We start from the raw sequence: 26079 nt of genomic DNA on the forward strand, positions 1-26079 counted from the left end.
GGCGCGGGCGGAAGCCTTGGACCGCCATTTTCGGAGCAAACCAGGAGTCTTCTACGCGGACGCGTCCGGCCCGGACCCCAGGGGATGGTACACGGCCGCGGTTGTCCACGAGGGTAAAACAGTAGACGCCCGTACTTTCAAGGCCCAGTCAGCAATTCACGCAGAAGAGGTTGCCATCGCTTTGGCAGCCTCTCACACCTCCTCCAAATACATAATCACCGACTCGCGAGGGGCTTGCCGTAACGTCACGCAAGGGTGGGTTACTCCCCTAGCTTATCGCATTTACCAACATTGTAGCCGAGACTCGGTGGTGGTGAAAATATTTTAATGAAATGGTTTAGGAGGTTGTAGCCGTGGTTGGAGCTCTCAGTCCGGAACCCCATTGGCGTAGGCTGCTGTCCGGGCTCTTTCGATGAGTTGCTTTTGACTCTTTCCGTCCGAGCTGGACAGAGCTGCCTCCCACCCCTCCTGCGTTGGCTGGTTATTAACAGTGATCGCCTGATTTCGTTGGCAGGCCCATACCATATGGTACAGGTCCGCCTTCTCCCCGCAGAATTTGCATTGTGAGTCAAATGACTCCGGGTCTATGGCATGTAGTCTTCGTGGGTTGTTGTAAGTGTTGGTCTGTAGCTTTCGGAGGTGTTGTTCCTCCCCTTTATCTAGTGTCTTAGCCGGCGGAGGGTAGACCCGACGGGATAATCTTAAGTGCTGAAGTATGTCATTGTAAGTTAGTAGTGGGGTAGGAGGTTCCACGGCATCCGCACTGGGTGCCCGGGGGAGAAATGCTCGGGCTGAGGCATGTGCGCTCTCGTTCCCTGGGATGCCCTGGTGACCTGGTACCCATATTAAGTGTTTGTGTGTGGGTTGGTAGCCACGGATGTAGCTATCTTGCAGGATTTTAGCTGCTAGCGGTGCGACCCTGCCCCTGAGGTAATTGCGATACGCTGTCTGTGAATCTGTGAGAATGTATATTGAGCTAGTGTGTGTTGCAGCTAGAGCAATCGCCACTTCTTCCGCAGCCAGTATGTCCTGGCTAGCCAGTACTAGTCCGTCGACTGTTGTATTTTGGTGCACTACCGCGACGGCCGTCATTCCCTGCTCGGGACCCGCAGCATCGACATAGAACACGCCCTCGCGCCCGCCGTAGTGTCTTTTCATGGCTTCGGCTCGTGCTTGTCGTCTTGACTGGTGAAAATCAGGGTGCATATTCCTGGGTAGTGGAGCTGCCTTGAGTTGTCCTCTCCATGAGGCTGGGATGTCGGTTTTGGTGTCTAGCTGTCGGGGGCAATTGATGTTTAAATCACTCAGGACTTGTCGGCCAGTTCGAGTTGTGGAGAGCCGTACCACCTGCGCCGTAAGGTGTGCCTCTATCAGCTCATCGATCGTGTTGTGCACACCCAGTCGCAAGAGCCGGTCCGTCGATGTCGCAAGAGGGAGTCCCAGGGCCTTCTTGTAGGCAGTTCTGATTATGATGTCGAGGTTTTTGATGTCACGCTTCTTAAGGCGGAGGTAGGGCGCTACGTAGACGACGCGGCTTACAACGAAAGCCTGCACCAGTCGCAGAGTATCGTCTTCTCGCATCCCCGATTTGCGCGTCGTTATCCTGGCGATCATCCTGGCGACTTGCTCGCTCACGAGCCGTAGTTTCTGGAGGGCAAGAAGGTTGTTGCCGTTGTTATTTATGTACAGACCCAGTATCTTCATGGTCTGAACTTCCTTGATGGGTGAGTTGTCTACGCGGATATTGATGGTGTCTTGATTCTTGCGTTGACGGAAGACTATCAGTTCGGATTTTTCGGGTGAGCACGTTAGTCCACACGCCCGGGCATAATTTTGAACTGTTGTCGCCGCGGTTTGTAGTTGTTCTTCAATCATTCCCATACTTCCCGTGGTTGTCCAGATGGTTATATCATCAGCGTACAGGGCGTGGCGTATGCCCTGTACCTGATTGAGAAGAGGTGGGAGATTTAGGAGTGCAATGTTGAAGAGAAGTGGGGATAGTACTGCCCCTTGCGGAGTGCCTCTCGTGCCCATCTTCACTTGCGTTGTGTGTTTTGAGCCGGTGCTGATGTTGACGGTTCTGTCCGTAAGGAAATCGCAGATGTACGAGTAGGCTCGCTGTCCGCAGTTCATGCTGTGGAGGTTGTTGAGGATTGTGGAGTGTTTGACATTGTCAAACGCTCCCTTGAGGTCAAGTGTTAGAAGCGCTCGGTTACTGTTTGTGCGTGCGGGATCAATGACTTCACGTTTGATTTGCAGAAGCACATCATGGGTGGACAAGTGTGCCCGAAATCCAAACATCGTGTGTGGCAGTAGCTCATTGTCCTCAAGATAATTGGAGAGACGGGTGTGGACTGCCTTTTCCATGAGTTTGCCTGCACACGACGTGAGGGATATGGGGCGCAGGTTTTCAATGCTGATTTTCTTGCCGGGTTTGGGAATAAAGTGTACATTGGCTGTTTTCCATGCTTGTGGAATGGTGCCGGTACGCCAACATTCGTTTATGTAATCCGTGAGTTGCTGCAGAGCCTCCGTGCCGAGGTTGGCCAGAAGTCCGACAGTAATTTTGTCTTGTCCCGGGGCTGTGCCTCGGCGCATATCTGCTAGTGCTGCAATGATTTCCTCTGAAGTGAAATCTCTGTCTAGGTCTTCGTTCGGTTCCCCACGGTACTCCTTATTGTAGGGTTGTGGGTCTCGCGCGGTGCAGATATAGCGACGCGTGAGTTCATCCACGAGTTCATGATCCGTGCCTTGAAAGCTGTGAAGGGCTCGATGCAAATTTCTGTGTTGTTCACTCTTCGCTTTCGGAGGGTCAATTAGGCATCGCAGAAGGTTCCATGTAGCCTTGGTGTCTAGGCGGCCTTTGAGGGATTCGCACTTCGTTAGCCAATTGGTGCGAGCGAGGTCCCATGCGTATTGGTCTGCTTGAATAGTAAGCTTGGCTATTCGAAGTCTTAGTTTCCGATTGTGTCTTTGTTTTTTCCACCGTTTTATAAGACTACGTCTTGCTTCCCAAAGGTGTAGGAGGTGGTTGTCAACAGCTGGGTGGTCCTCCGTGGTGGCAAGAGACTTTGTGAGCTTTTCTTTAAGGTCGAGAATGGAAGCCGCCCAATCTTCGTAGCTGGTTATTTGTTCGGATGTGGTTAGTTTGGTGTCCTTTCTGAATGTCTCCCAGTCTGTAATTCTGGCTTGCCCTCGTGGTTTGCTGTGCTTGTTGCTTTCGAAGATGGTCTGCAGCACGTAGTGATCGCTGCCTAGGGTCTCTCCTGTATTGAGCCACTCATAGTTGCGGGCATTGCGGACGAGCGTGAGGTCGGGAGAAGTATCCCGCGTTACGCTGGTGCCGACTCGCGTCGGGTGCTGCGGGTCCGTGAGTAGGGTCAGGGCCATGTCAGCGATGGCGGATGCTAGTTTTCTGCCTTTCGTGTCTTCCCTGGGGTATCCCCATAGGGGGCTAGAAGCATTAAAGTCGCCAACTATAGCTAGGGGAGCTTTTTGGGCTTCTCTTAGGGCTTTAAGAAAGATCACGTCGAAGGCTACGCGGTGCTGTTTAGGGCGACTATATATATTGAGTATATAGGTGCCCTTGCTGTTTCTGTGCTGTGGCAGTATTTTTATGAAGGTATATTCAATGTCGCTGTCTAGATTAAGGTCTACAGTAATTGCCGTGCATGATTTGTGGACCAAGATGCATGTCGAGGGATTTGTTTGATGTGTTGAGTATCCTCTGATCTTAGCCTCCATATTCACTTCTTGCAGGGCTATTATTTGCGGCGTATCGGGATGACAGTCTATGTATTGCTGTAATGTTTCCCTCTTCCGTTTTAGTCCCCTGCAGTTCCACTGTAGGATAGTAAGTTTATGTCTACGTTGTGGAGCCATGCTGAACACTAGAAACTTGTGCCTCATCATGTGGTGCGCCCTCAGGTTGTAGATCTGGCTGAGTGCTTGGCAGACGACGAGTTCCCATTTTACCCTGCAGCTTTGTGCCTCTGTTGTGAGAACCATCTGATAATTCCTGAAGTTTGCGGTCAATTCTGATCTCCTGCGATTGCATCCTTATTAAAACTGGTTCGAGGTTTTCCATCATGGGTTTAATAACTGATTCGAACATACTTTTGATTGTCGTCTCGATCATAATTTGTAATTTATTTTCAATGAGGTCTTGAATTGTTTTTTCCAAGCGAGTGATGCGTTCCTGGGTTTGGGGGTGTTCTGTATATTGCTGCTTTAGTGCCTGCGATGGTGGTGCCTGCGGAGTTGGTGCCTGGTGGGGTGCGTCTGGTGTAGCTGCTTGCCTCTCGGGGGTGCTAGCATCTAACTGGTGTGGAGACGGAGGGTGTAGCTCTGCCCTATCTTCTTCCATCGGACATGCCTGTTGCGTCGATGGAGGTAATGTGTTGTTTGGATTGACTGCGATGACTAACTGCTGTTTCAATGTGCTATTTTCTGATTTTAGTTGTTCAATCTCTGCTTTAAGTCGTTTGTAAGCCAACGCTTCGGGGGAGGAGGCAGCTACATCTGCCCAGCTCACCTTGCTGCCGTTGCGCTGCTCCTTGTTATGGGGTCCTGTTGTCTTCTCGGCTGGACGACTGCCGTTGTTGTGCGACACATTATCGGTAGTCCCAGGTCCATTGCTTGAAGAGCGTGAGCCGGGTGGTGCTGAGTTGTTGCTGGACTGGTCCTGGTGGGTCAGTCGGTCCCCGCTGCTCGATGGACCTCTGCTGCCGGACCGGTTCCGAAGCCTGGATCTTGACCGGTGGTTGAATTCTCCTGTCTTGGGCTTGGTTTTTTGTGATGTTCGGTACTTGTACTTGCACTGATTCGACCCCATGAGATGTGGACCTTCGCAGACCGTGCACTTGGGTTGGCAGTCGTGGGATTCTGGAACATCTTGCTGACCGCACTGCGGACATCTTGACTTCGAAGGGCAAGGGCAAACATCCGCCCGGTGTCCAAGTTTCCCGCACAGTGCGCAGGCTGGCGTTGTTTTCTTGTATAGGCGTACTGGAACCGCTTCACCGTAGTAGAAGACGTGAAACGGAACCTTTCTTCCTTCAAACGTGATGGCCGCCACGTTGGAGGAACCTAATTTTCTCACGCTCACCACTGGTGCGTCCGGGGAGCGAAGCGCGTTCGTGATGTCTTCGTTGGAAACCCTCGGGTCCACTTGTATTACTCCTTTGCAAGTGTCGTCGGAGGGGCGGAGGTAGGAGTACACTGCCTGTGCCTTGTCCCCAAGCTGAATTTCGTGAATTGCCAGGATCTTTCTGATTATTTGGGCGTCTCGCACCCCGACGACGATGATGTTCTGTTCCCATATGGGCCAAACGCTGAGCTCGGCTGAGCCCTTGTCGACGCCAGCAGCAATGTGCAAGGCGTTTCCGACCGCGTTGCTTCCCCTGAATTTGCTGAGATCCAGCGTTCCTTTAGGTTTGATTATGATCACTGCATCTTGCTTGTCCAGACGCGGCTGCGGAGGAGGCTTCCAACGCTTGACTTGCGTGCGGGGCGTCTGCTGCAGCGGCGTATCCCCTGCCGCGGTGACGCGTCCATCTGGCGTTCGACCTTTTTGCCGTGCCGAGTGGTTGTCACGGGCTGATGCGCGTTCCCACTCTTCTATCTTGCGTTGGATAATCGCCTCCGTAACCTTGTCGAAAACTGGGGTTTTCGCCTGCGGCATGGTGACAATCTGCATCCCCTCCGGGTCGTATCCCATCAGGGTCGTCATGGTTTGCGGCAGAATTTGCCCGCGGAGCCGCGGCGGGCAGCTGAGTCGTGGCCTAACTGTTAGGCTTAGCAACTCGCGCGATCCGCTTGGTCTTCAAATTCTCGAAGGATTTGAGAAAACGGTCCCACCTGAACAAGGGTGGGTGGTCTCCTCGTTGTTCTGGAAGTGTAGCCAGATGGTGTCGCAGCGCTTCGGCAAATGCTTCGGGAAAGGATCATAAAATTCGGCGGAGCCGACGTGAGACACGTCCGCTCTTCCCGACTGCTGAGGCGCGTCTCCGCCGAGACTCGGATCCCGCGCACCGATCTCTCGTTTTGGGCTCCAGGTCACCAAGGCGTTCACGGAAATGAGGCAGCCGACGCCGCCGCCCGCGCGCTCTCTCTCCGGGCATTTCCCACGGGACCCGACGCCGACCAGGACACTGATTTCAATCCGATTTATACTTTTAAAGAAATATGCGAGTATTACAAATCCACGCACCAAACTCTTCCCACCCCGTGCAAAGGGCTGGGGAAGGCCAACGAGCGGGTACTCCTGCGCCTGCTCACCAACACGATGTTGTGCCCGGCAACTCTGCAACATTTCGATCCTCAATTCGACGGGCGGTGCTCACACTGTGGGGAGGTGTCTGACACTTACCACATGGTGTGGGCCTGCCAGCAGAACCCATCCCTACCCCCTATCCCAAACCCCACCCGAGAGGACTGGGAGGCGACCCTGTCCGGTTGCTGCACCCTCGAGGCCCAAAGGGCCTTAACGCAGCGCGCCCGGGCTGCGGCAAACGCCAATGGGGTACTTGACTAGGCATCCCACCTAGTGGTTGTAAGGGCGTGACCCTTCAAGTCACAACCCCCAACACCTCTCCCTATGTTTTAATAAATGTTTTCACCACCACCCACCACCACCGCCGCAGCCGACGCGGATTGGACGCTGATACGTGGTCATTTCATATATTCCTTCGCCGTGAAAGCCCTGGTTGTGACACCGCGTCGGTTTAAAATTCTCTAAGCGCTATGAAGACTTCCAGGTGTACTCTGCGCCTACGCGCCTTTTCGTCCGCCAGAAACAACGCGCGGCATGTGACGCGCAGTCGATGCCGAGTTCGGGCCATGTCGGATAGCTGCCCAGCGCGTAGGCCAGGAACATTCGCACCCGCAAGAACGCTTCTCCGCACATTCGCATAAATGTGCGGGGAAGCTAGTTTGCGAGGGTGAGCACAGTATGCGGGGAAGTTCTATTCCGGAGTGCTCTTTCTGGTGAGGAAGCGTCTTTTCATTTTTTACCTTTTATAGATTTCCTCGAAAGTGCCTCGCGGACGCCCCGCGAATGCCGCTGTGGGGGGAAGCCGTCAGTCATGGCTGCTGCGAAAGTTTGTCTCAGCCGGACACATGAAACAGTTCGTCCAAAGGGGACCTTTTTGTTTTTTTTTGTTGCACTCAGTCTGTCAGAAATAAACCAACCAAATGTTCTCAGGTTGTTCGCATTATCCAAGAGTTGATCAGAATCAAGTTCGCTTTAATGGGAGTTTACTGTATATCTGGGGTGATTTTTTTCAAAATTTATAGATCAGTATTTTGAAAACTGTGAGAGATGTGTGTGTGGTGTATGCAGAGTGTTGTACAGTGAGGCGGGCATCATGTACCTGATGGAACTTGATTAGATGATTAACTATAATTAACTAATCAACTTTGTTATTTTAAATTTTAACGGGCAGTACCACATTGAGAAACTGAAGGCCGGACTTTAACATGCATGAAACTGGTGCTGCATAGGTGTCCTGCATTTTGTCTATTTTTAAACGTGGCTGCCACAGCAACGATTGAACCTACAAACTTGTGCACAGCAGCTGAGTGTCATAATAAGTGGGCCAACGTGGTAGACCTGTGTTTAGAACCCTACAAGGGAGCTGCTGGGCCCATTACTGGGACTGTACAGGTAGCTCCAATATAAAAGGAAACACTTCATGAGATTCAGTTAGTGATTACTCCACGAGTATGAGTGAAAAGCACACTTTTTACCTTCTTATAGATCGCTGTCCTCAGGACAGATAATGCCCATGAGACATTCTAAAGCTGGTGCAGAAGTAACAACAGCCTTTCCTCTTGCCCGACTGTTCAGTTTCATACTGAAGCAACCTGTATAAAGGTGCGGCATAACGGTCGATGCACACTGCAAGCAAAGGAGTACACATTCCATGTCAAGCTTTTTTTCTTGTGATAAATTGCGAAATAGCAGTAGCAAATTAGAAACTTGCACATATTTTTCAGTTGTAGTAGTAGTACATTGCATTACCTTCCATTGTGGCAGTTTAGTTGTACATAAGCACACATTTCAACCTAGCTTTTTTACCGGGACTATTATTGAGGGTGCACTGCGTGAACTGTTGCGTTGCAAGATTGTTCTACCAGGGTGCAGCAGGTCGTGTGTACTACCTGCATACTTCTTGGAGAGAATCTCAGTCGGGTGTGTATCAAATGCCAGAGATGTGCACCTGAATGGAGGAAGTCATTCTTAGGTTAAAGTGAGATTGGTGCATTGCAGTTCTATAACCGTCCTTTGATTCAGTTTAGCGCTGTTCCCCTGTGTCACACTGCTATCACTCCTCCCGTCCCACTACCGCCCAAGAGACAATGCAACACTTGTCATTCAAGCATCAAGCCTTTTCTTGACTATGAATGTGAACACTCTGCGGGCATACAAGGAAATTACCAAAGGAACAACTGAAATGTTTTTATTTAGGCAAACACTTACTTGGATAAATCTTTATAAATAATATCAACTAAAGTGTTAAAAAACGATGCCTGCCTCCAACACAAGCACAGTATGCATTTGGGGAAAGATTTCACAAAATTAAAGCAGAGAAAAAAATTGCAGAACTCTAGCAGACTAGGAATACAGTGGCGCTATGACACACAGTACAGTGAGCCGTTACTGTATGGGCCCAGAACACCTGGATGCGCTAGTGAGTGTGCATACGCAATATTCCTGATCTGCCATGGCTGTTCATCAATGACCAATGCCTTTTAGAGTTCCAAAATGAGTGTGGACCTTGGCAGCCATAGTGGCATACAGAGTAGGTGAACAAAGTTAGCAGCATTTGACTAGAACTACTGGTCATAATGGTAGTGATCATCATCACGTCTGTGAGACCTTTGTGGGAGTGCTTCAGTGTGTTCTAAGTTATATGCCGTGCAACAGTGCATTTTTCATGTTGTGGTCAACCCTGAATCATTCAGGGACTTAAGCAAGGCAACTGCTATAAAAAAATTAAAACTGAAATGCACTATTGGCATGCAAGCTTCAAGAAGCAGCATGCTATTGATCTTTGCATCTCCTGCACATCTGAGGCGAACAAGCCGTCTGGAATTCTCAACATATTTCGAGAAGGTGGAAATTGCATCTACTTTTTCGCGTGCCATTAGTTCAGGAGCTGCAAGAACTGCTGTGGACGGTCGGTAGATAAAACGGTTGCCCACAGATTTGCTTAATCACATTTGTTTGCTATAAAACACTCTGAACAATGTAAGCGTATGAGGCACAATACACAAGTGTAGCACAAAAGCGTGCAGGTTGGGCACAGTGTGTTCACAAGTCTGCTACAGTACAAGCAAACACATTTCAAAGGTGCTGCCTTCACTTTCACCTTCCTCGCCCAGCACAGCAATGCTGATCTTTCCACTTTCATGAAAGGTGCGGAGGCACCCATGCCACTATAACTTAGCTCTCCTCTGTTTTGTTGGCAAACACTCAAGCAGTCTCGATGGGTGCGACACTGGCACACTTGCCGGGTGGGGCTTCTGCAGAACTGTCATCCGCTGACTCTTTTGATGACTCCTCGGCTGTCTGTTCAGCGGCGATTGACGTCTGTTCTTCCTTCGCGCGCTGTTCACATTCCTCCTGGACAGCCCTCTCCTCGACGGCTTTCTGGTGTTCAGCGGCCAGCCGAGCACAGTGGCGCTTGTGTGTGAACCAGTGCAGCTTCTGGCAGGTGGCACCACAGTACTGCACGGACTTGCAAGCTGAGCAGCGCTTGTCGGCCTGGGGCTCACCACAGGTGGTGCACGAGGCCCCCTGGTCGTAACCCTTCTGGCCACGCACGGCCTCGGCCAGGATGGAGATGGCACTGGGCTCATTGCCAACCTGCAGCAAATTGCACATATTGCGTCAGAGTGAAAAACACTACTGCATCCAGAGGTGCAGTGTACTAACGTCACCCATTGGCATTCACAAGCAGCTTTTGATGTTCCTTCTGCACCAGGGCTAAGTAGCTGTTTGTTTTAAGTGCTACAGTCAAACTGTTACAATACCTGGTATAGATTGCTCCTGGTTTAATTCAGATGCTTTCGGGAAATCACTGGGGAGTGGAAAAACAGAGTTAAGTGCCAGCTCGCATACTTAGGAATGGAAGAGATGACAGCTGCCCCTCGTGCAGTGTGAAAGTAATGCATTGCAATTTGTAAGGTCGCAAAATCGCGAGCCCCTAATTTTTAGCATTGCTTAATGATTCCTCAAGGCGGCAGTACTACGAAACTGAGCGCTAACCGTAGACTAAAGCTTCTGCGACGAATATTGCAAGCGCCATCTCACCTCTACGCCGGACAGCGTGTGCACCAGCTGCTGGAGAATGGAGCACTCGTGGTAAGGGAACTCGCGCACGGACTGGCGTAGCAGTTTCTCCAGGAGCACGGGAAAGTCGTCTTCGTCGCGGCCGCGCAGCCACGTCTTGACGAGCGGCTCCAGCAGACCCGAGGTCTTCTTGCTCGCCTGGCCCTCGGCAGAATCGCTGCCGCCGGCCGCGCGGTCGCGCAAGAACTTGCAGCAGGTCCTTAGCAGGAAGGCCAAGTGGTGGAACTTGAGCGCCAGCATCTCGTTGGGCTCCGCAGCCTTCATCTGCTTCTCGCACAGCAGGTTCAGCACACGCTCTACCTTGACTGACTGGTCGAGTAGCTCGCGCTTTTCCTGCACGTACAGGGCGACGCGCACCGGGTGGATGTTGAGGCGCACGATGAGCTGGTACAGCGGGGACAACAGAGACGCCGGCAACTTTGGTTCCTTCTCGAGCCCCTGCGGCCGAGCGTAGTATTCCAGCTCCTCGCGCGGCAGAAAGTTGTTGATGATGGCCACAACGTCATGGTTGCTCACGAAAGCGGCCATCTGCGCCGCTGTGCGGCCCAGCGAGTTGACTGTGGTGGTCGAGGCGCCGTGCTCGAGCAGTAGGCTCACGACGTCAGCGCGGCCGGCGAGGCCGGCGAACATGAGCGCCGTGTAGCCGGAGTCGTGGTAGTGCGAGTTGACATCGGCGCCGCACTCGAGGAACAGCTTGCAGAGGTCGTAGTTGCCGCGGTAAGCGGCGTGCTGGAGGGGCGTCATTCCGTGCTCGTCCAGGCATTCGATGCGTACACGGTTGAGCAGCGTCCGGGCCTCAGATACATCGCCGGCCTGAATTGCTTTATAAAGTTCTTTCTCGGCGTCGGAGAGCTCGCCTTTCACCGGTGGAGCCATTTTGAAAAGTCGGCGATGACAGCACGGTGGCGCTGGCTTCGGATCTTGCACCGCTCGCATCGAGAACTTCTTTTTTTTTTTTTTTTGCAGATGGTTTGTTTCGTGCTTCCGCAAGAAAATATCTCACTTGCGACTTGCGTGGACTGTTTGCTTTAATGAATGCAGGCACAAGGGGTCTAGTAACGTTGCGAACTGCAGTAGCCGCATTCGCGAACCCTAGCCTCAAAGATTGTCTACCCTTTTTAAGGATCTCGGAAGGTATGGCGCGAACTGCGAAATTTGCGAAAAGGCATGAATCGTGCGCAACTGTCGACGTGCCGTACCGGATCAAAAAGAAAGAAAGAAAAAAAAACCAGCCGGCTTCCACGAAGCGGCATTTATATGCTTGAATGAACTTTCTGAATTTCACAACCGCGCTGACGAAAGAAATTGGCGCCCTTGCTGCATGAAGTGTGCGCGGGCTTTGAACGCTCAACTTCAACATTGTTAAGGTACAGAGAAGCATATTTGAAATAAGTTCTTGAGTATTTTGTGTCTAATAATGTTGACTGTAGTGGGCACCACTGGAAACACGGGAGAGTTTGACAGCTTATCTTATATACCGGCTGCATCAAACACTGCTGCTGCCGCTAAACTTATCTGCAAACTTATCTGTTTGAGAGGAATAAGTTATCACCTCCTGATATACCTCATTCTTCAAAGAAAAGCTTTGTCTGTGGGACATGTTTAAGAAACAGAGTGTAGTAAATTATTGTGTATCTCAGTGGCCATGACTAAAATGGTGGAATGCAGGAAGGAATCAAGCCTGTACTTCACTACTGTCAGCTCTCGGTATAGTTTTAAATGCTGTGAAGTCCAGAAAAGACCGCCTCTAAGTTTTAAAATTAGCGAGGTGCTTGAAGTGGTAAGGGAATACGTGTACTTAGGGCAGGTAGTGGCAGCTGATCCGGATCATGAGAGGGAAATAACTAGAAGTATAAGGATGCGGTGGAGCGCGTACGGCAGGCTCTCTCAGATCGTCAATGACAGTTTACCAATATCCCTCAAGAGGAAAGTATATAAGAGCTGTATCTTTTACCGGTACTCACCTACGGGACACAAATGGGAAGGCTAACGAAAAGGGTTCAGCTATGTTAAGGACAACGCAGCGAGCTATGGAAAGAAGAATGATTGGTGTAACGTTAAGAGACCTCAAGCGGGCGGAGTGGGTGAGGGAACAAACGCGGATTAATGATATCCTAGTTGCAATCAAGATGAAGAAATGGGCTTAGGCAGCGCATGTAATGCGAAAGCAAGATAACCGCTGGTCCTTAAGGGCAACAGAGTGGATTCCAAGAGAAGGCAAGCGTAGGAGGGGGCGGCAGAAAGTTAAGTGGGTGGATGAGATTAAGAAGTTTGCGGGGATACGGTGGCTACAGCTGGCAAAGGACAGGATTAATTGGAGAGACATGAGAGAGGCCTTTGCCCTGCAGTGGGCGTAGTCAGGCTGATGATGATCCCGCCCGTAATTTTCTTGCGGGCAGGCAATTTTTGTCACCACAATTAGTGGTTTTTTTTTCCTCTTACTTGCGTCATATGCAAAACTGAAACAGAAAATGATGCTATGATCCCTAGCGTGGTAATTTCATAAACTTTGATGCTTCAATATTAGTATCTATTTGGACAGTTCGTTAGAAACTTTGTATAAGAGTGTAAAAATTTAGTACACTGTTTTGCAATGGAAATCTAACAGAATGGTTTTCTCGAGCTCTGGATGTATTATTTTAGAGTAGAAATGTTTATTTTGAATTGAAATAACGAATAAATCCTAAAGGGTTAAGGCTTATCCAAACTTTTGGAGTTCATCGTTCTCTTTTTCTTCGGCGTAGATTGGGAGACTGTACGCATTCGCTGTCGTTCGTGAAGACACTTAAAGGATTAATTTTCGGGGAACCCTGTTCATGTCACCCTACTTATGAAGTTTCGTGCCTTTTCAGAAACCCTTCACCCTACTCATGAAGCTTAGTGCCTTTTCAGAACCCTTTCTCTTAGTGATTGACTCAAGATTTCATCTGTGACAGCCGTGCACAATTGTGCCGTTCTACAAGGTTACGACTTGCACGGCGCACGCTTTGATGACTGTTAGCTCGAGCTTGCGCTGCTGTTCACTCTAAACCCGAAATGAGTAAAAAAAAAAAGAGAGTAAGCTGTTTCCTAGCGCACTCCTTTCAAGGGGCAAGACCTGCTGCCCAAGCCATGGGGTAGATTTCCGCCACTGGAAATACGGTACACTTAGGCTTGTTAACGGAAACAAAATGCTCTCTTCAAAACATGCGAAGTTCCAGCAAAGATTTTAAGCGAGGTTTGCTCTTCCTCCCTTTGATAACCTCAGGACCTCCGTTGGGGCGTTTAAGAGCCTCCTCCCACTACTAACCGCATCGAGTTGCTATGCTTTGCAGTAGGATTATGCCTCCGTTGCCAAGAATAGGCACTGCGCATATTTATTGATCGAGATATGCTCCGGAACTTGGGCAGCCTACCGTGCCCCTAAAAGGGAGTAGTGCTAGAGGACATCTTACTCCCTTTTTACTCCCATAAATGCTTAAGAGTGTGAAGTGGCGCGCGTAAAATAACTTGACACACACTCACTGCACCGGAAAAATTTTTATTACAGAGCTTCTGCTCTGATAGGTCCTGTCAACTGCCCTGAACTCTATGCCCATTTTGCACACTGTCTCTTCTACTGTCCTGTAGCTCACCAGACCAAACCTACCGTCTCCTTCATCTCCAGTTCTCTCCAGGCACATCTGGCTGGTTTCCCGTGAATAGGAAGGAAGGCAGCGGCCACCATCATCAAGGAAAACATAGGGGGGCGCTACTGATCGATGCGAAAATAGTACTGTAATAATTTTATCCGTGAAAGATAATTGACTAGAAAGTAAAAGAAAAAAAAAACACATTCCGCGAGTGTGATCGGAAACCGCGACCTCCCTGTGTCGCTTACGGCGCTCTCCCAACTGAGCTATGGCGGTGGCTGTCCGGCCTTCTGCTTCTGCAGGGTATTTATGTTGTGTGAAACCTAACCTTGAGTTTGTTCACCAGCGCCACCCTCATCCATAGCGGCGGACGTAGAACGTCCTGCATTGCCGCGAGTGTCACGTGGATCAGAATCGAATGGTGAGGGTGGCATCTGTGCGAGGACCCTCTTATATGCCACCTGTGACATCGTCCTGATGCCATAGGTGGCTGAAGCCGGCTACTGGCAGATGCAAGCAGCTACGCATTATACGCTCGTGCAAACAGAGAAATGAGTTTACTGGGAAGTTAAGAACACCCAAAGGTCCGCAAGGCATATATACTGTCCACAGTGTAGAAGAGCAACGTGGACGATTGTGATGACTAGTGGCGTCGTTTTGCGTGTCAGTACCATATGCACCATCTCTATGCTGCACCGTTCACAGGGGAGTCGCTGATGACCAGTGGGATAAGTCTGCTCACCAAGCACACGTGCTCGCAACACGCGTTGTGCGCCGATGCAGCGGACGTGCACCTGTTCACGGGCAGACGTATGATTAGTTCAGAAGGCTGGAACGGTTGGCTGCAGGCCCTACGGAGGTCGTTGTCTGGACGACGTGGACGTCGCTGGAAACCTCGGCCAGGTGGGACAGCAGCTGGCCCGTAGTGTTCAAAGAGAGTAGGATGCCGGCCATCAGCACCATCTTGACTGTGACGCCTACGACAAGCTGGACAGGGCGCCGACATGCGTATAGTATTTTTTTTTAAGTTCTGTATTCACCAAATTTACTGCTGGTTCGTGTACAGTAGCGTTATACGAGTATAGTAGCACCCTTGACATCTAAAAGCTCTGAAGAAGCGATGAGGGAAGATCTCCTTAGTTTCTAGAGGTTTCGGGCTTAGCGCAGAAGCCGCACTGCGGGTTCCTGATGGAAGCCGGTAGACCTGGGATCTTTTGAAAGGACGGTACCATTATAGGTGCAATCATACACGTTCAAGATAATTGTACTCTACGCTCTCAACATAAGTCAGTAGGATAGCGGAACAAGGAAGGCGTTTCGAAGGAAAGTCCAGAACAGGAGTAGTAGGGGCGCTTCAGTTCGCCAACCAACATTTCAACAAGACGACAAGTACTCTTGTGTAAACGCCAGTCAGCCCTGTCCTCGTGCAAGTATTTGCCTCTACATAACGATATAACTTAGCTTTCAACACACTTTCCGTTTGCGATAAGGCTGAGCCCACCATCCCAGCTGCCTTAGAATAGCGTCATGTCTCGGCAGAGCGGCGTCCCGTGGCTTTCTTACGTCACCGGTCTTACCAGCTGTGTGAGGTCCAGCTCCCGTAAGCCGTGCACGAAGATGACAGGCAGTGACATGGGAAGCATCAGGTTAGTGGAGGCGAACAGGGCAAGGGGCACTGCGTAGTAGTGGGCCTGCTGGTCCGTGTGCATCGCCTTCGAATTGAGGGAGGCGTGACTCCATATATAGAGCGCAAGATGGACTCCATATACATAAGGCGCCAAGATGAACTCCATACATATATAGGGCACCAAGACTGCCAAGTCTGGCAGAGTCTAGAATGTAATTCTTTGCAAAGGATGTCGATCTGCCACAGGAGTCGATCCGACAATTTTGCTTTTGTAGCTTTGTGCGTTTCACACATCTCACGCAAGTGAGCAATGAAAAAAAAAATTGATAGGGGCTTAACGTAGTTAAACCGAGTAGACCTGCGAAAGCAGGTGTTCATTCTTCAATTGGAGGGGCACTTAAACTTCGCCTTAGGGGTGTGGCAAGACATCCTTAGTGGGTTAATGCCCATGTATGCTGAATTGGTAATTCCTACTTAAGATTCATAGATGGCGGCGAATCCTCATATACCACTACAGCGCAGTGGCGCAGCGGTTAAGCGATGCGCCACTGCACTGGCAGGTGGCTGTTTCTATCCCAGCCACCCGTCGGGGTTTTGCGATTCATGTTGCTTTTCCCGAGTAACATTTCACGCAGATGGCACGACGCTCGTCCGAACTTACCCGAGCTTACCCGAGTAACTCGTGTAAGCTCGGGTAGTAACTCGGTTTGCAAGGCAACGACACAAGATCGTTTGGTAGCCGCACCGCCACGAGCATACGCGAGGAGCCGAGCTGGGCTCCAGTAGTGTTGCTTTCGCAACAATAACAAGGCATCATTATGGTCAGCCACACTGAAGCTGCATAATAGCGTATTCGGGGAAAGCATTTGATGATCCATTAGGGTAACGCAATGGGTTCTTAGTGAAGGTAAACGTATATACCTGGGGGCGGCAGAGTGTTGTCAGGTGTGCGGATTAGATTATGAAGTCTACAGGGATTAGCTAAGCCGCAGGTGGCGCAGGGCAGGGCTAACTATACGTCTATAGACGACGGCTCTTCCTTGTAGCGACCCTAGTTAGACTGATGATGACGACCTAAACCATCCAAGTTCATGCAGATTTCGAGTAGTTCCTCACCAAACATTAAGTTACGCCACGTTATACTAGATGGCGGCAGTAGGTGTGCCCACGACTGCTATACTCATGCATGCAGGCTCGCCCTTGTGTTGGCATCCGTCAGCAGCGACGTGGTGAGGATTATTACTATTTCGGAGCCAGGACAACCACGGCGACCGATGCTATGCAATTTGAAACAAGTCGCAGACACCTATCCGCCATTTTTTTTTCGGTTTGTCGACGTCTTCGTTGCCAGCAAGCATAATCGTTAAGACAAGACAGCTGTGTATTACGGCCTACAAACTGCAACCGATGCTGTCCAGGAGTACGTACTCAAAAGGGGGCTCAGCTGCTCCTCAGCTAAGTCAGAGCTTCTACAACTGCGCCGCAAAACAAGAGGCTAAGGGCACCCTATCCTGGCACCAGATGTCAAAATAACCCTGAATAACACTCTCATCCTTACCCTACTGCGCCTGAGTAACCTCGGCCTTCACATACAGCAGGAAGGCAGCACTACCCCCAACTTAATCAGACCCCAGCACAGATCCTCCGGATTATTACAAAAATGTCCAACAATCGTCAGGGACTCAAGGAGGACTCAAGCGTGCCCACCCTGTTTCTCGCTCAAGCTCGATCAGGGCACCAGGAGCCGTCATCGACCGCATTCCCTCATCGGGCCCAGTATCAACATACTACGCAAGTCTACTTCAGCATCGACCTCTGGCCAGGCACAGATATCTACCACCCCACAAACGACTCACTCAAGAAAAGGCCGTAGCCTGGTGACGGCTAAAAACCAACAGCTTTTATATCCCCCTGTTTCCGTCACCAAGCGGAAACGCGAGCCTTGATCAGCACAGCAGACAGGGCCCACAAAGCAAGCCTTTGCAGATGTAAAACGCTGTCGCTGCTATGTTCAGGGCGCGGCGTCAGAAAGATGCGTGAGTAGAAGGAGAGGAGGTGTCCTTACCACGATGTTGGCCAGAGGCAGCAGGGCCTCCGCGAGCATGTCCACCGTGCCGACTTCCGCCAGAAGGCAGGCGGCTACGGACAGAAGCACCTGGTTCAGAACCGCAGAGCGCTGCTGCCATAAGGGCGCGCTGAGCGCTCGTACCACGCCGCCCACGAGGTCGTACTCCTGCACGCGCCCACAAATCTTGCGGTTACGAGTAATGCTTGACGCGTTGAACAGCTAGTGCTAAAACACTGCGCTATGTTCTGCACAAAATTTCACGAACAGATCGAAAACTGTTGCTATGCTTAGAACTGGGTTTTAGAGAAGTTCTGTGCACTGAAATTCTAGAGCGAGAGTTGAGCTCTGAGGCTGCATGTTGTTTGCACTGTCCAAATGCCATTTACCTACGCAGCCGCAAAGAGGTAAATAGTCCGCGCACTGGTGGCTTGATGCGTCTTAGCCGCTGACTTTCCAAGACGTACTGAGACGCCAAGACGTACGCGCACTGAGCAGTACTGTGCCGCAGCGGGTAACATCGTTAGCGTCACATGGTATAGACAGCTGCGATTTGTTCCGTTGAGGATGCGGTCCCTTACAAAAACTTTTTTAATCAGTCTATAGACTGTCCATGGACTTCTGTGTATAAAGTCTATAGATTTGTTTTGAACTTAAGCGCACAATAACACGCACACAAGAGGAGGAAACACACAGGACATAGCGCCTAGCCTGTGTGTTTCCTCTTCTTGTGTGCGTGTTCTTGTGCGCTTAAATTCATTTCAATATAAGCTATGCACCATGCATCTAGCCCAAACAGAAGTTTTGTTAAAGTCTATAGACTCTCTATAGACAAACCCTACAGAACAGTCTATAGGCAATACAAATTCTACAGACAGTCTACAATCTATAGATTTGTCACCATACATTTTGAATAGACTTTTGTCTATAGATAGTTTATAGACCATGGACAGACAAAAAGAAATATATATAGCAAGGCAATAGATTCTACAAGAATTCTATAGAGTGTCTATAGACTATTTTCCCAAGGGGTGTAAGTGGTGGCAAGGCGTCCTGGACGAGGGCGCGGCCGTGAAGAGAGCATGCAAAATAAAGCGTTAACTCTATGCAGACCTCATTCTTGAGACGACGTGTGTGCACAAGCTCTTTGTAGGAGCAATGATCTAAGATGGCGTCACCACTGTGTATCCACGAGTGATATCAGCAGAATTGGTTGCGAAATTAATTTCAGATATGAGAACGTCTGCAAAAAGATTCAGCTCAGTCAAAGCTGGAGGTGAAAACGTGGCTACCATAATCCGCAGTTTTCCAGCGAGTTATATGGTCTTCGGCTCAGAGTTGGCGTAGTTGCTTGAGCAATTGATGCTCTGTTGCGTCATTCAACTCGCTGTTTGATCCGTGCTTCGTTTGTGTCTCTTGCACTTCTTTCTTCCGCGGCTTTCATTTATGGCACATTTTATCTGTCACCACTAAACTAATTCTCCGGAGCTGCATGCAAGCAGCAAGACTTCAACGACTTCATCAAAAGTGTATGCGATAACAAACTTTTGCCGTTGTGTGTCTATGGCAAGTCCAAAGAAACATCCACGAATGTTTTTGAAAGGTCGAGCCAGCGCCGAGCGTACCGATGTGAATCGAGAGATGGCCTGCGCTCCGCCCGCGATGAGGACTATGTCCCAGGGCACACTGGGCGACCTTCCCTCGGACAGCGGCTTCTCCGGCGGGCGCAGACTGAGGTGAGGCAGCGAAGTCGCCATCACGTTGAGCACAGCAAGGAAGCTGAGCTCTCTGCGACATAGAAAGGCCATTGAAACGAAAGCCGAACCGTTCGACCTGAAATATTGATGATCTGGCCTGCGACTCGGCTCTGGGAGAAGAGGAGAGGAGAATAATTGCGATTTCGAATGTGATGATGTTTGCACAGCTTATACACGCGAAGACAAAATTTAGCGCACAATTAAGCTCCGCCTTTATGGGTATGATGAGATGGCGTTAATGGGTCTCATCAGTGGCGCCTCTTGCCCGCACAGACACGGATACAGTTTCCGTATTGTGTTAAAGACCACACGACAAACATGAAAAGGCCCGCTTTAACCAAACCACACGAACATGCATGCGTGGGATAGTGGTGGCGCGTCTGATTTGCAATTCCCAAGGGTCGGTGGTTGATTCCAGACTAATTACTCCAATTTTCTTCTGAGCGTAATTCATTTTCTTTATATACTGGCATGTCATAATGACGTTTCAGTCATGTTGCGACGTTTTTAATGAGAATTTTTGCGGTGTTTCAGTCATTTTTCATACTACAGCTCCATGTGTGACGTCACAAACCTCTCGACCAATCCAGCTTTTCCGCACACACCGGCGACGATGACTACACGCCGGGTTCTTTGCTGAATGGGACCATTAACACTCTGGCGTTAAAGGTTTCCCTCCGGGTCCCGATTTCTCATCGTTGCTCTATGAATGAAGATTTACAATGGGCCCGACCTAATCGTCTAGCAGACAGGATACGGCCACTAGCATTGCACTAGCAATAGACTGCTACTGAAGGAGCCGCATTACAAATAAATGCAGTCTTCATCAGCCCTCACTAATCGAAGTACGTGCAATCAATAGATAAACACCACGTCAAATCCAAGCCTTTCGCATGACTCCTCCCTATGGAGAGCGGGACAGTCTAGACGTGCAGGTCTGCAAAAGATCTATGGGTCACTCACAGAGCAAGAAAGTCGAAGACGATAGCCAGGAGAAAGAATGCAAGGTATGCGGATGCGCTGATTTTCAGGAAATTTGTTTGGTTCCTGCAAAAGAAAAAAAGATGGTAATGTATGACCCGCTGAGAAGGTGCAGTGCGATTCAGAATCTTTAACTGGATTATGAAATGCACGGTGGTGCAGCCCTGCTGCACTACATTGGTCAGCAAGCAAGCTTGCATATTCTAGTAGTACCTCGCGTGAAACCTGCATGCACACAAAACGAAGCGGCCTATGGCGCCAGTTCGAACCTATGGGCGCTGTGTTCCAGTCGGCGAAGGTGGAGGGTGATGCACTTTTGACATAGCTACGAGGCTGTTTCAGGGACAAGCTGAGCTATGGGATTTAGAGACAGAAGTTTGACGATAGGATGGAGGCGATTTGGGACTCGGATAGAGCTCTGGGCAAATCTTACATTAGCGTTCATTTTACAAGCAAAGTCCTCCATGTTTCCAAAACGTACATAAAAAATATCTTGACTTCCGAAAAGCTGAAATGTGGCTCAAGGCAGTAAAGGCACGGTAAATGCTTTTCCACCGATCTTTAAGCAAACAAGGGAAGGGGATGAGGGGCTCGTTATAAATATGACAGAAGCCAACAGCCACAGAAACCAAGGGGCACAGGGGATTTTTTTTTAAATTATTTATTTTGTGGTGTTGATCAATTTAGAATATTACTGAATATGTTATCGTTTAAAGATAACTGATTAGAAAAGCAGAAGAAAAAACAACCACCTGCCGCCGGTGGGATCCAAACCCACGACCTCCGAATTACGCGTCCGGTGCTCTACCTCTGAGCTACGGCGACGGCTGTCAATTCTTCTGCTTTCGGGGGTATTTATGTTTACAAGTAACCTAACCTTGAGAGTGTTCATCAGCGCCACCCACGTTCATAAGCGGCGGACGTGGAACGTCCTGAGTTACCGCAGGTGTGACGTAGAACGTCATCGAACGGAGAGGGTGGAAGCTGCGTGAGAACCCTCTTATGCTTCATAAGGCGTCAAGGCTGCCAGAATCGAGGCCCTCGCTAAGCAATTAAGCAAACAAGGGAAGAGGATGAGGGGCTCGTTGTAAATATGACAGAACATTCACCTAGCTATGTGGTACTGCTCCACATTCAACACAGAGGTTGCATCCTTTCTTATGAAAATTCTAACCCTCTTAGAACAGCTGTGTGCAGAAATTAAGGAAGGTGTATCTTTCGCTTTCACTGAAGGCATATTGAGTTGCCAGTTAGTCAAGTGGATGTACGTAGATAACTTTGAATGCTCGCTTACCATCGCTGCTGCTTGGAGTTTAATGACCTGCAAGAAAATGCGCAGGAGTTACCCGTTGTCTCGTTTCCTATCCTCAGCTCTGCGAACTGCGCTATGCGAGAACCAAAAGGAGCGTGGAAAGCTATACCGTAATACTGCAAGTATTTTTTCATAGGAGCGCTGCATTCTAGCAAGAATAGCCGTGCGGCGTTAAATGGCGCACCGACCAGGCAGGCAGCAGCAGTTTTTCTTTGCGAAGTTTTCGCGAATCTGATTGCACGCAACGGCCGCTAACACCCTGATTATAACACACGATCATCATCATCATCATCATTCACTACTCTTACAGCGAATACGATATTCGACAATGGCGAAAGAGAGAGAAATGTTAATGATTACTGGAGAGGTGTGCGCAGTAGTTAACCTCGCATGCTACTATACAGATGAGGGTGGATGAAGAGGGTGAAGAAGAAGGAAAAGAAAACGAACAAAAAAGGAAAAGGTGAAACAAAGAGGGTGCAATGAATGAGGTCTATGGGCACACATGAGCGATGCTCGAATAGGCGTAAACCATGCAGCGAATCCTTTCATCGCGTCTTGTCTTTACTAAGCGGAACAGAGTAGAAGCAGTGCGCACGTAATGTGACTAATTTCATAGTTAGCTCTATAGGTAACGGGGTTGTGGAAAGAAAAACGTGATAAGAAACTATGTTCCGGTCACGTAATGGGCGACCAGAACGTCATCGGTCATGTGACGGATGACAATGGGTCACGCGTCTTGCCATATGGTGACGTCATTTAATGAGAAAGACGACCACGAGATCTCGGGACAGTTTGGGAATGGGAGGTATATAAGGTCCGTCTATAGCAGAAAGGCGCTGTAAAACGCCTCACACGGCATCACGTCACTCGCCGTAATCCGGCCAATTTTTGAACGCAGCGCCCTCAATTTTTCTGGTTAGCTGTTGCCATTGAGGAGCGTTGCTGATTGTTTCGTTCTAAGATCTGAATACTACTTAGGACTCTGTTACGGTTTAGAAAAATACAACAACTAAAACTTACGCGGCCGTGTCTAGGAGACTTAGCCTCGTCCTGGCGGCCAGCTGCACCGTGCTGTTTTCCTCCGAGTTCTTTGGCTCGCTGTCCAAGCAGAAAATCCTTGTCAGTGAGTCATAACCGAGGCGCCGTTAGCGTAACGAAATACGGCTTCGCATTGCTTCACATCTCTTCACATTGCTACGGATTTCATACACCTCATCTGTTAAGTTATAAAATTCCTTGTTTGGCTAGTTGTTGAGGTGTTAGCAACATCTAAAAACACAGCGCACGAAAAGTCGCTCCAGCAGAGACAAGCACACAGTCTCTAAGCGCGTACTTCGGAGTCTTTTACTGAGTGGGTATTTTCTTCTTTTCTGAACCTCTTTTTTCGCTTCTTAAGTTAGAATTGGTCAAATGTTTTAGGGGAATCCCCCAAGGTGGAGTAGATTTGTAATAAGGGAGTAATTACTCATTAATTGGCATCCACCCAAGCGCAGCCATACGGCTACAAAGGAAAGCTATACAGCTTTATCTCTGTATAGCTTTCCTTTGTAGCCGTATGGCTGCGCTCGGGTGGATGCCAATGAGTAATTACTCCCTTATTACTTAAGTTAGAATGTGACGTTATAGGCTCACTGCATGTATTTTTTTATATTTTATTACGCTCGGGACGCTAATACCTAAAGCCGCTTTTGAATGATTATCGTCCAACAGCATGCGTATTTCACAAGACCCTCAGCCACCCGAAGATAAAAATCTAAAACAACAAACGCAGCATAAAGGGCGCTACTGACGGCCATTTTTTTTTTATCGCCTTATAGTCCGCAAGTCCTGCATGATGCGTTGCCTGGACGAAACCTTACTGCCTTTCTGTGCAGCCTAAAGCTTAGACCAGGGACCACAGACTTCAAACTCTACTTAAGCCCGACTATAATCAATTCAGTTTCCAACTATTCTATTCTATTCAGTCTCGAAATGTACCCCTGTCTCCGATGGCAGCCACCCATCATTCATGTCCGCGCGCTGCTTCCAGTGGCAGTGTCTTGACATTCGTATCCTACGAATCTGCACACTGAACCGGATTACTCCCCCTCCGGTGTGCGTGTGCTTGGACGCGCAGTAGTAACGTTGAGTGCTTACTACGGCAATAGATTGTTGGTGTAGAAGTAGAAGCAGCACAGCAGGAAAGCCACGAGGGAGCCGGGAGTGGCGATAAGGGCCCAGTGCAGCAGGCCCATCCTTTCGCCAGCGCTGCAGTGCGAATAGGGCACGCTAAGCACAAGGCTGCCGGGAGCTGTCACAAAACAGCAGTGGAAGGTGTGAGGAGAGCATCAATTATTCGGTTTATGTCCCGAGGGTGTTGATGCGGGCTAGTTGGTTTAGCAGTTTTAAAAAAATTGCGAGGGCACTTTGGCAACTAAAATGTTGAGAGGCGAAAGCCGCGGACACTATGCCGTGACGACTTCCGGTGGATGCGACGTCACACCGTTCCCTTGGCTATATAGACGTCTACGCTATTTCGACGAAATTTTGACATTTTTTTACTAATTAACTAATTACACTACAGTCATCAAACGTGGCTTCTAGGTTCATTTTTTCCTCCTATATCTGAAGTAGCCATTCGTTTTCTCGTATCTTTTTTAGTTCTCGAGTTAACTCGCTGCCAAAGGTGTGACACCCTCTGCTAACGGACGACAGTATGAGCCATTAATGGCTTTCGCCTTAATATGGAACAGCTCAAACACAGGTCAAAGAGAGGAACGAAAAACACAAGCGCCGACTTACAAGTGAAGTTTATTCGAAAGGTGCACACACATTACTAAGTAGTCTCGAGGCAAGCTGTCGGCTGAGTCACCGTCAAGGGGCGGTGTAAAGGGCCGAATAAAAATGATAATTTCTTAAAAACTATAAAAGTTTTAACAAGAAACGATGCCTGTGAGAAGAGTGACATGGGAAAATAAAAACAACAAGATGTAGGTGAATGATGCATAATGTCGCACTACGCACTAGGCAGGTATATGTCGCACTACGCGTTTCTCAAAGATGCTGTTTCTCAAAGATCCTGGAAATGTTGCGATATAGCTCACTCACGGGGCGAACGCTCTAGAAATACACTGACAAAGAAAAGTCGATTTAATTTTTTTTCTAATGATAATATCCTTACTAACCACGAGCTACCAGAACATAGCGAAGATAATATCTATACGATATAATATATTTCCTGGTTTCGTATTTTTTTTTCTCTTGCTGAAAGTGCGCCTTCGCAATCTCCCGTGGAAGCTTACGTGCAGTTGGCCCTTTCCTGAAGATTTCTTTCAATTTCGTCCGCATTAGCATACTCCTTGCCGAAATACTGTAATTAACCAATTAGGCCAAGGTACTTTGTTCCTGCGTAGGTCAGCATAAAACAATGTTGCCGAAACGTCATTGCGCAGAGCTTACTGTTCAGACAGGCTGAGTAAATTCACGAGTAAAACAGATGTTTGTTCCGAGTAGTACCAAATTTTTAAAAAATATTTTTCTGGTCATTTTTACGTTTGCCCGGCAGCAAAAGACGCGTTCGTGGTTGAGAAAATGGCATTTAATATTTGTTTTTCGCCGCTTGATTAGAACTCGTGATGTATACACCTTAAAAAGACACAGCGACCATTTTTTTTTTTTTTTTTTTTACGTGGATCATAGCATAACCTACCCTCTGAGATCCGCACACAAAATACTATGCTGACGCACCTCAATTTGCTTCCAAAATCGGCCCGTGATGGCGACACCTGTAATTCATTTTTTTGGCCTTTTATAGATAATAAAAGCTAAATTTTCAGTGACACTATCGTATTTGTCGTTAGAATGCGGTACTCTGTCGACGCAAGCCAACTTCAATTTGTCCTCAGTGTGACTTTAGCGATCTTCAGCCCAACGCGGCCTGCACATTACTGTGCAGTTCTTCAGCAATGTATTGACTACAGAGCGTGTCAGCTCCTGGCCCTCACCTGGCTAGCTCCTTGGCCAACGGCTTCCTCGTGGGGAGGCGGCCGAGACTGGCGATGCTGCCCAGCGCTGTCACTATGGCGACGGCCAGCAGAAACGCGCTTCGAATGGCCACATGTTTTCTGCGTATTCGAACAAATGAGTGGTCTCAGTAGAAATGCGTTTTTCCTGACGGTAAGGAGAAACGAAATTCGCGGTGCAGCACAGTATACAAAATCGTCTTGTGACATGGTAAAAGCAACAAACTTTTATGTTGGGGCTGATGAAAAGACACAAACTGCACTGTTAGGGCCCCTCGCCTCGCCCTAATCTATCAGTGGCTCTTCGAACTGGAAAACTTGACTGGCGGGCGCTGCGGACAATCGCTAAGAAGTCGGACAATCGC

At 49.1% G+C, this 26079-nt stretch overlaps 2 protein-coding genes across 4 annotated transcripts in view; both read right to left on the reverse strand.

Annotated features, from left to right (window-relative positions):
- Positions 1–26079, reverse strand: part of LOC149364301 (uncharacterized) — a 91739-nt gene that overhangs the window by 40436 nt on the left and 25224 nt on the right. The window contains exons 11-19 of one of the 3 annotated variants that reach the window (XM_089574261.1): positions 25697–25816; positions 23850–23960; positions 22734–22811; positions 21693–21719; positions 20381–20464; positions 19286–19448; positions 17661–17828; positions 15546–15680; positions 14740–14955 (exon numbers count right to left, since the gene is read on the reverse strand). In XM_089574261.1, coding sequence (XP_089430387.1) covers positions 14785–14955; positions 15546–15680; positions 17661–17828; positions 19286–19448; positions 20381–20464; positions 21693–21719; positions 22734–22811; positions 23850–23960; positions 25697–25816 — 1057 coding nt within the window. In that variant the 3' untranslated portion in view covers positions 14740–14784. Of the gene's footprint in view, positions 1–14739; positions 14956–15545; positions 15681–17660; positions 17829–19285; positions 19449–20380; positions 20465–21692; positions 21720–22733; positions 22812–23849; positions 23961–25696; positions 25817–26079 lie in introns of those variants that run through there. The other 2 variants (XR_016289171.1, XR_016289172.1) reach the window with 2 other exon arrangements.
- LOC149364303 (ankyrin repeat and MYND domain-containing protein 2-like) lies at positions 8446–11304 on the reverse strand. The gene is made up of 2 exons (XM_089574248.1): positions 10319–11304; positions 8446–9871 (listed from the first exon to the last, which is right to left on the reverse strand). Exons 1-2 carry the CDS (start codon positions 11291–11293, stop codon positions 9479–9481), a joined length of 1368 nt encoding a protein of 455 aa, XP_089430374.1. The 5' UTR covers positions 11294–11304; the 3' UTR covers positions 8446–9478.

Source organism: Amblyomma mixtum, chromosome 2 (assembly GCF_055824585.1).
Source record: "Amblyomma mixtum isolate Tamu chromosome 2, ASM5582458v1, whole genome shotgun sequence".
Lineage (NCBI taxonomy): Eukaryota > Metazoa > Arthropoda > Arachnida > Ixodida > Ixodidae > Amblyomma > Amblyomma mixtum.